General features: G+C 39.7%; 1 protein-coding gene across 3 annotated transcripts in view; it reads right to left on the bottom strand.

Moving 5' to 3' along the window:
• Positions 1-12,302, bottom strand: part of DOCK8 (dedicator of cytokinesis 8) — a 220,156-nt gene extending 207,854 nt beyond the window's left edge. For 2 of the 3 annotated variants that reach the window (XM_037165574.2, XM_037165576.2), the window contains exon 1: positions 12,210-12,302. In XM_037165574.2, coding sequence (XP_037021469.2) covers positions 12,210-12,283 — 74 coding nt within the window. In that variant the 5' untranslated portion in view covers positions 12,284-12,302. Of the gene's footprint in view, positions 1-4,262; positions 4,480-12,209 lie in introns of those variants that run through there. The other variant, XM_037165575.2, reaches the window with a different exon arrangement.
• Positions 12,303-13,340: the final 1,038 nt, after the last annotated feature.

The following is a 13,340-nucleotide window of genomic DNA, read 5'->3' as shown; positions in this document are numbered from 1 at the left end:
GAAAGAAAATGATTTTGAATGTGAAAGACCAAAATTCCGAGTCCGAAGCCTCTACTATCGGTCCTTGGTCTAGAACAAATCGGGAAAATGAAACAATTCCTGAAAGCACCAACACCCTACTTTGTCATCACTACTAAAGTACAGCACTGTTACACTGCGGACATATGTGTATACTTGCAAATACATATACAATATTATGCTTGCATCATCTCTGCACATGAAATTAGCAAATACTTCTCAGGAAGATCTCTATACTTTCAACTGGTCTGGTCCTTATGCCTAAAATTATTAGGGTTTTTTTTCATTCAATCTATCTTCTTAGCTCCTTGTTTTTATCTTCAATAAATCACTCATTAATGGTGATTATTATGCCTAACATTTTGTTCCTTTTCTACAATGATGAAATGAGGATATATAAAGTTCTTGGAACATAGTAAATACTTAATAAATATCAATTATTTTATTATTATTTTAAATAAAACTGAGACGGCAGCATGTTACAGTGGTAAGGGAGAGGGTTCTGAAGCCAGGCTTCTGGTATTTGAATCAGCTCTGCCTCTAATTAGCTATCTGTGATCTTGAACAATTTTTATAACTTCTTTGTGCTCAGTTTCTCCACCTGTAAAATGGAGATAATATTGTTCCTATTTTATAAGGGACAAATGAGTCATAATATGTGAAGATAGACCAGTACCTCTCATACAGTGACCATTATACAAGCATAAGCCACTATCATTTATTTATTTCAATCCTGAATGTCCAGAGGATCATGAATATTTTTCTACACTTTGCACTTTTGTACTTCTTGCTCAAAATCTTTATTTTTTAAATATTTGATCAAGTCCTACATCCATTCTGTTTTTAAAAAACAAAGATTTGTAATGAATTTTCAGAACATCAGTAGTATTTTTTATATTCTATGAAAGCACGAAAGCCCAGTAAAAAAAAATAGGTAGTTGACAACGTTTGGTGCTCATACAAAAACTGTATTATGACATTTAATGCAGCAGTGCCTCAAATACCAAATGCAAACATTATTATGAATAGCCTAATTCAGTTCTAGTCTTTCTCTGGGCACAGGAAGTCAGTGACAATTAAACTGAAATAAAGACAAGCATATAACACTTATAAGAAACTGTTTTGTTCTTCCAGCTCAGAAAAAGTCAATGGTGGATCTTTTCTCTTACATCTCCCTGAGCTGTGGGTTTAGAGAAATGGTTAACTGTAACAAGTCACACAATTATACCTGGTGCTCAACACAAGACAAAAAAAGGCTTATATGATGATTTTCAACACATGGAAGTGTAGGCTTCATAAAAGCATGAGAGAGCTAGGGCAGTCGTGGGAGAATGGGCACTGGTGGGCACTCCCAGTTCCCTCCTGCGCTTTGCCCTGCCCCTACTCCAGGCAATGCAGCTTGCAAGAAGCCACAGAATCTGAAAAACGCAGGGACATTCTTTTCCCACTGTGAGGTAGTCTGCTCACTCTTTCTTAAGGCTGGAATGGGGAGAACTAGCCTCTTGAAAAATAAGATTTTTAACACATCAGATTTCAACATTTCCTTAATAGGAAGCACATTAATTTTAATCCATAAGCAATTCTAGGGGTTAGTTTGTATTATTCTGAGTAGAAAGGTAAAGAACATGAACCCATGTGGAATATACTGATGGCCTTACTTCAACAGTTTTACTATTTTACAAAATAGTTAGGCACCGAAAAGAAAATATTTTTTCAGCTTCAAAATTGCAAAACATCACATTGTTAGTTTGTTTAGATATTAAACACTGAACAAGATATAGAACAATTAGTCGATTCTGCTACTGAAACAATTTTTTAAAAAACTAATTCCCTCTTGCTTTTAAAGGAAATTCTTAAGATGCATTGATCAAAGTAGCTCATGGCCAATTAAAAGCAACGTTTTTGGAGCAGTTTGAAATCCTAGCTCTTTCTCTTTGGTTTGTATGGTATTAAACAAATAGCGCGCGGCCTCATGCAACATCTCCAAGCTTCATTTTCTTATTCTATGTGAGGCTTCATGTGAGCCTCAGGATTTTTGTAAGGACTTAATGATATAATCCATTAAGAATATAACAGTCTCTGAGACATAGTTAAGTCATCAATGAACAGTGAGTTTGAATATTATATTAATACTAGTTATGTCCTTATTGACTCCTTTAAATTATTCTTTACACCAACTTCCTTAGTATAGCTCTCCCACCCCATACACAAAATGAACCTTCAAAATAGGCATATCCAATATTTATTCTTGCTTGAAATTAGAGAAACTTTTACATTTTATTTAACTTGAGGGGGACTCTTGGACAGACTGCATCGCACATTCTGTTCCATTAGATGTGTTTGATATTCTCGGCACAGAGACAAGGTGTATGAGGAAGACCATCCACCCCAAGGCAGTTCCAATCAGCCACTGGCATCACCATGCAAAGCCCAAACCAGCCTCTGCATGAGAAGTCCTCCAACTTCAACTTTTCTTCCTACCTTCCTTTCTTAGGATCTCAGAGAGGTGATAATAGAAATGATGATGACAATGATTAATTTGATAGTCATGCTGATGAGGATAGCTACATTTGTTCTGAGCTAGGCACTACAAGCACTGTGTAGGTATTACTTCACTTAATCTTCCCACCAGTAATAAGAGATAGGTACTATGGTTAGCCCCATTTGAAGTATAAAGAAACCAATGTGTAAAGAGGTTAAATAGCACGCTCACTGTCACGTAGTTTGTGACAGAGAGCCCACTGACAAGCAGATATGATCCCAGTCAGGCTATGCCAATCTCACTGCTGCTCTCAAGACTGAGTATAGGATTAGTTGCTCTCTACCAATTAACTCCATCCAACCCACAGTCTCTTTTTGTCTGAGTAACACTTTCTGACCTCAACTTTTACAAGGATGGAGTAGCAGCTATGGAAAGTGGTACATCCATCAGTAACTTCAGTTTGACTCCCAAATGAATTGCCCCTCCTGGTGTGCAACAGCTACAAAACCTAATGTGGGGGGGGGGGGAATTCCCATTGGGAAATCTCTGAAGCGCCTTATGCCTTTTGATTAGACCTTTGGTCTCCAATATTGATATACAGTACACATTAATAATTAAACTCATTTTAAAGATGAAGAAAGAGGTAAGAGAAATGGTTTGCTCATAGCTACACAGCATGTGGAAATAAAATCACCTATGAAGCTCAATATGCCCTCTTGAGGTCCTTACCACCTCCTTATTCCGGGCTTCTAATTCCTCCTTTCAAACTTCTTCACGCACTAGCAGCCCAGAAATAAACCTCCTGTGAAGCCAGCCTTTGCAAAGGCTGTTAAAAAACTAACAAGTCCTAAAGCAGTGAGGGCAGTAATAATAAGCTGACCCTTCAAAACGAGTTTCACATTACCTTTTCAGCAGAGTCTAGATTTCCCAGGGCAAGACAAAAATGTCTCCAAACACTAGTCAGCAGTTTTCAGTGGTGTTAAAACTGCAGTTAAAACACCTCTGGTGAGAACTTACACAGGGAGTACACATTGATGTGCTCACATTTAATTGGTACAATTTTGATTATGAATTGGACAGTGAGTTGGACCAATGTCCACAGTTCTTCGCTGCAGTGCTATAAATGCAAAAATGCCAGCTACAGGCCATTCCTTTTGTTTATTTAAATGGAGAATTTTTAAAAATCACTTTTTCCACTTCATGGCTCCTTTGGACCAAGGAATAAAAATAGCCATGTTAGCAGGAGCCAAACTTTTTCTGAAAAAAACAAGAGGGAAAAGAGCCCTACTGGGGACAACTGAAGTCTTGAAGCAGCTGCCTCAGGGCAAAATCTCTTTTCAACCACCTCTTTACTTGCCCCTTCTCAGCGGAGCCTCCTGGCGTGCCCAGCACAGCCAAGCCCGGCCCTTCACGCTTCCCCGCCGGCCACCTGTCAGAAGCCCGAGGGCGTTGCGTGCAGGGGTTTGCGGGCGAGGTTGGGTTAGGGAGGCGGCCCTGTAGGTCGCTCTCAGGACAGTGGTGGCCGGGGACAAGCGGGAGGGCTGGGTTCTCGGGGACAAGTGGCCGAGCCCTACGCACGGACCCTTGCTCGTTCAGGTGTCCCACCACGGTGGCCCGGGGACCGGCGCTCCCGGGTCTCAGGAGTGCCCCGCTGCGGACTCCCGGGGACTCGGCCGGCGGCGCCCCGCCCCGGCTGCCCGCTGCGCTCTGCGGGCTGGGACCCGGCGGCCGTTAGTCCACCTCCCCGTGGGGCGCGTCTTACCTGTTGATCTTGAGCACGAAAGCGCGGCGCTCAGAGGTGGGCAGCGTGGCCATGGCGGGCGCGCGAGCGGGGGGCCTCTAGGGTCGGGGCGGCGGACGGCGGGGACCCGGGGCACCGCGGAGCCGCGGCAGCGCACGCGGAGGGAGCCGCATCTGTCAGCGCTGGCGGCAAACTTCCGCGTTTCCACCTTCTGCGCCGAGAGGACGGGGGGAGGGCCCAGTCTCCGCAGCCGCCGGCCCCGCCACCCGCGCCCGCCTGGCGTGCGGCGAGTGGAGGGTGTGGACGCACCGCGGGACAGCCCTCCGGATGCTGCCACCGCCGGCGCTCTGCCCTCCCCACCGCAGGCAGAAAGGGGCGAGGGCAGGTGACCCCGCGACCACTGAGCGCCGGAAACTCCCTCTGCCGAGCGGCGAAGCAGCGGGGGCGCAAGGGCGAGGGGGGTCCCCGCACCTCCTGGCGGAATCACGGAGTTGGCAAGTCGGAAAACCAACCCAGGAACTTTCTACCTTAGGCCTTATGAGTAGTATTTATTATTATTAATACTATTATTTCTATTACTTTTTAAACATTTTTAAATCCTCACTCTTATTTTGAGAGAAAGCGAGACACGTGAGAAAGAAACATTGATACGTTGCTTCTCATAGCTCCCCACCCTGGAATCCAGCCGCCAAGTTCTGTGTCCTGACCAGGGATCAAACCGAAATCCTTACTCGCAACCTTTTAGTGTAGCGACCCACACTTCAACCAAGTCACCCGGCCAGGACAACGCTAGGCCTCATTAAGGGGTCACCCCCTGCCTGAGAAAAGACAATAAAAACGAATAAACAAAAAACAACAAAAACGAACCAGTGGATACTTCAGAATACAAATAAACTTTTGCAAACAATATGTCCATCATGCTTCCTGGGGCACCTTAAATAATAATGATCTATCCAAGGAATAAATACATAGCCTAGGATTAAATCCTTTTCTCCTGCAAAATACTGCACACAGCTTTCCTGTAATTCAAGAATATGCTGCAGCTCCGTTTATTTTAGTTTCGGACTGAGAATTCTACTAAGAAGCCCAGCTCCAAACTCAAGAGAAATCAGCAAGTCCCATTGCTCCCTGGAGTGGGAAAGTCTGTGTTTCTTTCAACTTACTGGTTTGCACTAAGGTTTCCTTTACTAGAACACTCGCTAAATAATACCTCTGTCAACCTGCCCTTAAATAAAACACTAAAGCAAAACATTTTTGGTTCAAGCCCTGGCTGGTGTAGCTCAGTGGATTGAGCACGGGCCTGCAAAACAACAGTTCGCAGTTCAATTCCTAGTCAGGGCACATGCCTGGGTTGCAGGCCAATTCCCAGCAGGGGCCAGTTCCCAGCAGGGGATGCACTAGAAGCAACCATACATTGATATTTCTCTCTCTCTCTCCTTCCCTTTCCCTCTAAAGATAAATAAATAAAATTTAAATATAAAAAAAAATTTTGGTTCAAAGCTGCACTACTGTTCAATGTGTTAGCCACTAGCCACAAGTGGCTATTGACTATGCAAAGTGATGGTTAGTCTGAATTGAGATGTGTTGAATGTGTAAAATATACACTGAGTTCTGAAGACAGTACTGAGAAATTAATGCAAAATACCTTGTTGATGATTTTTTATGTCAGTTACATGTTAAAACAATACTTTTCATATATTAAGTAAATAAAACCTATTAAAATTAATTTCACCTATTTTTCCCTCTTTAACATGTGTTGCATTAAAAATATTTTTAATTACATATATCACTTACTTGTGAGGGTCACATTATATTCCTATTGGACAGTGCTTGTTTGCAATTTACAACCTAATACTGAAATGCCTGAGCACTGAATTTGGTCTGTTCCCATCACCTTCCTTTCTCTGGGTTTGGATGCCTCGGGGAGTTTAGCAACACTGCAAAGCTGGTTAGGTAACCTTTGCTCCCAAATACCAATGCCTTTAAGCATTTAAGACAAAGTTTGCGGCAGCATGGATGGAACTGGAGGGCATTATGCTGAGTGAAATAAGCCAGGTGTTGAAAGACTAAATACCATATGATCTCACCTTTAACAGGAAGCTAAACAATGTTAAGCAAGCAGACTAAAAACAAAGACACTGAAATAGAGAACAAGGGGACAGTGACCAGAGGGGAGAGAGGAGAGAATTTCAGGGGAAAAGGGGAAGGATTTACAGGAACTAGTATAAAGGACACATGGACAACAACTAAGGGGGTGTGAAAATGGGAGGAAGGTGGGGAGCACGGGGGTGGGGCTGGGATGGGAATAAAAGACAGAAAACTGTACTTGAACAATAATTAAATTTAAAAAAATTTGGATAAAAAAGACAAAGTTTAGTCTAACATTGCATGGACACAAAGAGATCCAAAGATAAGAAAGCTTTTTGAGATGTGGAGTTTCTGACTTTCCAAATTCTCTTAAGTATTCTTACGGTACTGAGATTTATAAGTGTAGGGAAGGAAAAGTAATTGTCCTTCTCCCCTTTAAGTTCTTCTGGCTGGACTAATAATCAAATTAATGTAAGATATTAACAGGAGAAAAATAACTAAATCCATTACATATGCGCATATGGGGTTTCCACAAGAATATGGGGCTGAAAGACAGATTGGGCTGTTAAGGCTCTTACTCTATATTCCACTTTGAGCTAAGGAGAAAGGGGTTGTGGTTTGGATCTTTAAGGTTCAGAAAGGTAATATACATGGAGCTGGAAAAGCAAGAGTCTGGCAAATAAATGCTTGCTGGGCCATGTTTAAAAAATGGGACATAGAGAGGACTTTGGTCAAGGACTTGTTATGTTCCTCCCTGTCTGTCATGCTAGTTTATGTTAAACTGTGGTTATCTATGATGATATCTCCCTTTTGGGAACAGGTTCTCCATCTAAATTCTTTTAAGCAGTTGAGGGAAGGTCAAAGATTTTTTCCTCAGTCTTTTCTTTCTTAAAAAATAATCAGCTTAATTTAATCAACATCCCAAAAGGCATATTTTGGGGTGGCAAACTCAGCTCCCCCCATAACCAAACATTTAGATAGAAAACAATTCTAATTCAGTTGTTGTTAAAACAATTAAGTGAAAAATTCTATGAGTACTTCTTCAAACTGGGAACAAATACAAGATTCATAGTGAAATTTTAAAACCAGAGTCTTTATTTCACTATATAGTAAGCTGGCCTTTTAGATGGGCTTCTCTAAATTCCTGAATGTCTGTGAATCTTCTATGTATACTTTTATATACTTTATTGAAAAAATATAATAAGAGCATTTCAAATTGAGAATTTTCACTAAAGGAAATATATCTATTTATTGAATTATAAATAAATTATGAATAATTTATAATTATAAATAGAAATGATATACCTTTATAAATTATAAATAAATGCCTATTAATAAATAATATAAAATAAATGTATATTATATATAATATATATATGAGGGGGAGGGTGGAAATCATAAAATCTCCCATCTTAATGTCGGTTCATGCTGCATTCTACTTAGTATGTGGTACCTAACTATGAAGTCTAAGCCAGGATTAGTATCCTCCATGCCGTCTATTCTCTGATGGTTAGAAATGACTCCAAATTTTTTTTTCTTTTTTAAATTTTATTTAGTCATTTTATTTATTTATTATTTTTTTAATAATTAATTTTATTTAGTTATTTTTCAAGTACAGTTTTTTGTCTATTTTTCCAATCCCAGCCTCCCCCGCCCCTTGCTCCCCACCTCCCTCCCATTTCCACCCTTAGTTCTCGTGTGTCCTTCCTATTTGTTCCTCCAAATCCCTCCCCCTTTTTCCCCTTAACTTCCCTTCCTTCTCCCCTCTGGTCACTATCCCCTTGTTCTCTATTTCAAATTTTCTAAATAGCCTTTGACAATCCACTGCGGAATGTGTTTCTACTAATTTAGTCAAATGCCTATTTTAAAACTTTACCTGCTCTTGAATACATTCACAGATCATTAGCAACTTTCAAAAATAGCTAAGTGCCTTGCTTTTGAGTCCCGTGACCTCTCAGGTCCCTTTGGTTGGGCTCGTCTCCTCACTGCCCCTCTGTCCAAAGCGTATTTTGAGGGCCTCCTTCTTTCCACATCTTATGACTTCTCTTGGCCTCTTTCTCTGCATTTTTGTGTCATTTGATTTTGTTTGTCACCTTCATAAAACTCCACCCTTGACTTCTGTAACAGATATTACATCAATCATCTCAAATTCTCCTATAGTTTTCTCCACATCTTCTTTTACCTCCCAGGAAAGAAAACCTCTTTCCTTCCATTGCATCTTACCTATTTTATTTAGCACACAATTAAATAATACTCACATTGTACCAAGGCCTGTTCCTAGCTCTTTACAATTATTAATTAATTAATTAGTAACAACTATTACATAATTAACATGATCCCTACTTTGTAACTGGGAAAACTGAGGCTCAGGAAATTAAGTGACTTGCCCAAGATCACAAACTGGTAAGGGACAGAGTGGTTTCCAACCCTGAAGTTTTGCCTATCTCCCAGACATTTGCAGTTAATATATTTAAATTTCACGAATATAAAACTGAAACTCTTCATCTCCTCTACCCAGTTGTAAGCTTGCTCTCCCTCCATACTGATACATTTCTGTTGGAAGGACTATTTCTCTGTTTGCCAGGTTTAAAACCTTGGAGTCATCTGGGGTGGGAAGCAGGAAATCTGGGTTCTGGCTTCAAGCTTTAAACTACTGTGTGATCCTGAATGAGTCACACTCTGTTTGGATCACAGATTACTTGGTCTTAGAATAACACAATTCATTCACCTCTCTGAACTTTATGAGTGTGTCAGCTCTAACTTCTTTCTCTTCTTTACCCTTCAGATCTAATCATTTACCAAGGCCTGCCATTTATTTTTATAAATATCATTCCTTTAAAAATATCACTGTTCTCACCACTTTCATTCCAGTCAGCCCCTTATAAATTAATGCATGGTTAGCAGTATTAACTTTATTATGACCAAGTGTGACCTTCTCCGACTGGCTTATAGTGGCTTCCCCACTTCATATAACTGGCACTATCCTGTTCTTCCCCAGTGAAGTAGGGATATCTCCCACTTGCCCCTAAAGAAGGCAGTACTTTCCTTTACCTGGGCATCCTCTGCTTATGTCATTCTTCCTGCCATCCTCAACTGACATCCATCAGGGCATATCACTCTCCATCCTTCAAATTTCTCCATCCTTCAAGTTTGTTAAATTCTACCTCTACTGAAAAGAGTATCTCTTCCGGTCTGACAGCACCCTTTAATTCCTAATGGAATGCAAGGTCCATCAGACTCTAGAGAAAAGCATGTCCACTTGCACATCTTCCATATTCCCCAAACCATTCAAGATCTGCATCGGATATTGTTCTTCAGGGACAGCAGAAACAGATGTCACCTTCCTTGACAATCAATTTAATATTACCATGCCCCCCTTCCTGAGTCCAGATACTTCCCAACTCCTTTTTCAATTTTGTTTTTTTCCAAAGCAGTTATCACTACCTGATTCAATATATGTTGTATTTATTTGTGTATTTGTTAGCACTCATACTTCTAGAATGTAGGTTCCATGAGTGCAGAGATTTTTTGTTTTATTTATTCATTACTCTATTTCTATTGCCTTGAAAAATGCCCATCACAGAGTGTTTAATAGGCACTTGTTGAATAAATGAATAACTAACTGATACCATATTGAACACACCAGACACTCAATAAATTATTATTAAAGTGAACTTGAATGAGTGGCCAGGTTTCATGTGTCTTTCAGAAGGACGTAAAAATCTGTTTTATCCTCTTGAGTATTTCAGTTGTGCTGTTCTATGAATATCTTCCAGATTTCTCTTGTATTTGTCTCTTGGAGTGAGAAATGAAACCAGTACTAGCAAACAGATATCTTTATTGTTGTCTTATAACTCGAGGACAGATACAAAAAGTTATGTGTGCTGGTATTTAAAGCCAGTTGTAGCTCAAACATTAAAATTTAGAGTTCCTATTTTCTCTACTTCACTTTTACATTATCATAAGAAATCTATGAAAAGAATAAAGATTAAGAAACTTTCCCTTAAAATTATCATGGCAATATATACATATATGCCCACATACATATATATGCACATATTATACATTTATATGTGTACTTTATGATATATATTACTATTTTAAATTTAGGATTTAGATAATATTCTAGTGTACATTATTTCATATTTAATAGGAATATTTATACCATAGAATTTTATAACTAAAGGGACCTTGAATAGAGTCATGAATGAATTAATTCTTTCATTATCATTTATGTGCCTTCTATTTATTCCCCAAAACATTTACTGAGTGGTTTCCGTATGTCAAGCTTCTGTACTAAATTATACTAGTGGCAAACAATTAACAATACTTTTTCCCCGACTACCAAGAGAACGCATGGTTTAGGAATGAGAAACACGTTCTGAGGGATGGAGGCTTGAGTTCCGGGAGGCCATGCAGGAGAGTTTTGCCACACAAGCGTCTGTGAGCAAGAGGAAGCACAAAGAGGAAATGATTTATTCTTGCGGAGAGGGTGTTGGCAGAAAGATTGACGCTGAGGAAGAATGACTTTGCCAACACAGACATGGGAACTGTGTCTTCAGCACGTAAGCATTGGAGTGTGTTCAGGATGTTCCAGGCAGAAGAAGCACTATATGCACAGGTAGGGAGATGGGACACCGTGGCCTATCCCAGGATTGAAAGGGTGATGGGAGCTCAGGGGTGCAGGGTGAAGTGGCAAGAAATGAAGATGTGACTGTGGGCAGGGCCTGAGTGTGAGGGTCCTATCAAGGAATTTGGACTTTATCCCACAGGTGACAAAAACCACCAAATGGTGATAGGTGTTTCTATAGCTAGGTCATTGTCTCTTGCAGCCTAACTCTCGCCACCAGGCAGTTCATGATAAGGTCCAGTAGAGTATAGGCACAGGGTAGAAAGAATTATACCTCCTTAATCTGGCACTGCCATTCTTACCTTCCACATACTGGACACTAATGAAGAAATAAAAACTTCTTTATAGGAAAATTTAGGCAATTTTCCCCAAGTTGCATCTCATAGAGAGAAGGAGGATTTTTGGAGAAGGGAGTCAGGTACTGGTCCTCTGGTCTGATTACCTCTGTCCATACTGAAATGCCCCACATGGATGTGGTCATTGCCTCATTCCTGACTCCCAGCTCTTTCCCTGACTTTCCTCAGGGCTCTCAATTTACCCACTTCTCTATCAGCCTACTTTCTTTTCCATAAAGAAAGAATCAGTTCCCCATGCCTCGGTTTGTTCCTAGGCATCTGCTAAATGTTGTACTTTATTTCCCCTCCCCCCCAAGTTTCTGCTGTTCCTGCAGAGGGAAAAAGTGGGCCCTGATCCATGCTTGGGGGGATTTGGTGGTGGGCTTCTATTCCAGGCTGTAGTTGACAGTTGTCACATTATAAAGTCTGATTAAGAGTAGTACCTCTCTCCAGGGTTGTTATAAAGATTAAATAACATAAAACTTTTATAATGATATGTAATTATTCCCGTTATCATTAGATGAAATTCCTATTGTGGAATTTCATGAAATTTCGTGACTTTCATGAAATTTTGGTAACTTTCGAGAAAGTTACCAAAAGTTCAAATAAAGTTGGCTAATCTCTTATTACCCAAGTAAACCCAAGGTAGGCAGTCCAGGACTAGGTCAGCAGCTCCACAATACCATCAGGCATCCTGGTTCATTCCCTCACTCCACTCTGTCACCCTTGGCACATAGAACTTTGGTTGTCACTCTTACGACCTCAAGGCTACAAGATGGTCCCCAGGGTCCCAAGCAGGCACAGCATACACCAACACCTTAAGAAGAAAAAAAGAAGTAGGCCAAATCTTTCTCCACATGAGGCTCTGCTTTTCCCAATGGTCCTCCAGGAAACATGCCTTTCGAACTCACTGACCAGAAATGAGTCTGATGCTTCTCCTCAGCTGCAAGGGAGGCTGCGAAGTATCTGGAGACAGGAGTAGCAATCATGGTTGGTTTAGCACTACTGATTCATTCTCTTGAGCTGCCAAAACAAAAGAGGGTCAAAGGGGAGAATTGTGAACAGGGGCTGCCACTTTTATTGAAAGGTTAAGTAAGATAATGCACATAAAGGACAGAGTAAACTGTTGGATATTGAGTATGATCCTAGAACATGTGGGCTGTGATTTTATTATTACTCAACATTGTGTTGCTTTAAAGTCATACAAGTGGGTGGGTTCTTTTTTTTTTTTTACATGTTTACTATTATTCCTTCATAATGGATTCCCAGAAGTGGAATTTATTAGGTCAAAAGTTATAAACTCTTGCCAAAAAAAAATTTCTGATTCTAATTTATGAGGAAATAACAGACAAATTTAAATGAGGAACATTCTACTAAACAATTGCCAGTCTTTAAAAACTGTCAATGTTATGAAAGAATAAGAAAGGCTCAAGAACTGGTACAGATTAAAAGACTAAAAGATGGTAATTGAACAATAATAAAAAAAAATTTTTTTAAAGAGAGTAGAGTGGATTTTGGATCAAGTAAAAAAATATGAAGAATATTACCCAGGCAACTTGTAAAGTTCTGCATCTTGACTGTGTATTTAATAACAGTATAGTATCAAAGTCACACTTCCTAAATTTGATACTTATACCATAGTTGCATAAGTGATATCCTTATTCTTAAGAAACATGCACTGAAAGTATTTAGGTAAAAGAAAAGAATGATATGATGTCTACAACTTACTCTAGATAGTTATCAATAATGATGATAATGGTAATGATAATATTAATAGCATCAAAATAAAATTATAAAAAAATAATAACTTAATAAAATAATTGGTTAATCTGGATGAACAGCATACAGAAATTCCTGCTCTGTAACTAAAAACAATTTCAAAGTAAATATTAAAGATAAAAATTAAAATTAAAAACATAATTTGGGCTTTTGTGAATTCATACACATTTATAAACCAGAGAAGGATCCAAGATGGCGGAGGAGTGACAGAAAGTTACACTAACCTCCTCCCAGGACCAATATGAAATTACAACTAACCTGTGAAGA

Source organism: Artibeus jamaicensis, unplaced genomic scaffold, assembly GCF_021234435.1.
Source record: "Artibeus jamaicensis isolate MK-2021 breed Jamaican fruit bat unplaced genomic scaffold, CSHL_Jam_final scaffold_1964, whole genome shotgun sequence".
Lineage (NCBI taxonomy): Eukaryota > Metazoa > Chordata > Mammalia > Chiroptera > Phyllostomidae > Artibeus > Artibeus jamaicensis.
Note: the sequence above shows the minus strand (reverse complement) of the source record. Positions and strands in the feature narration are given on the sequence as shown.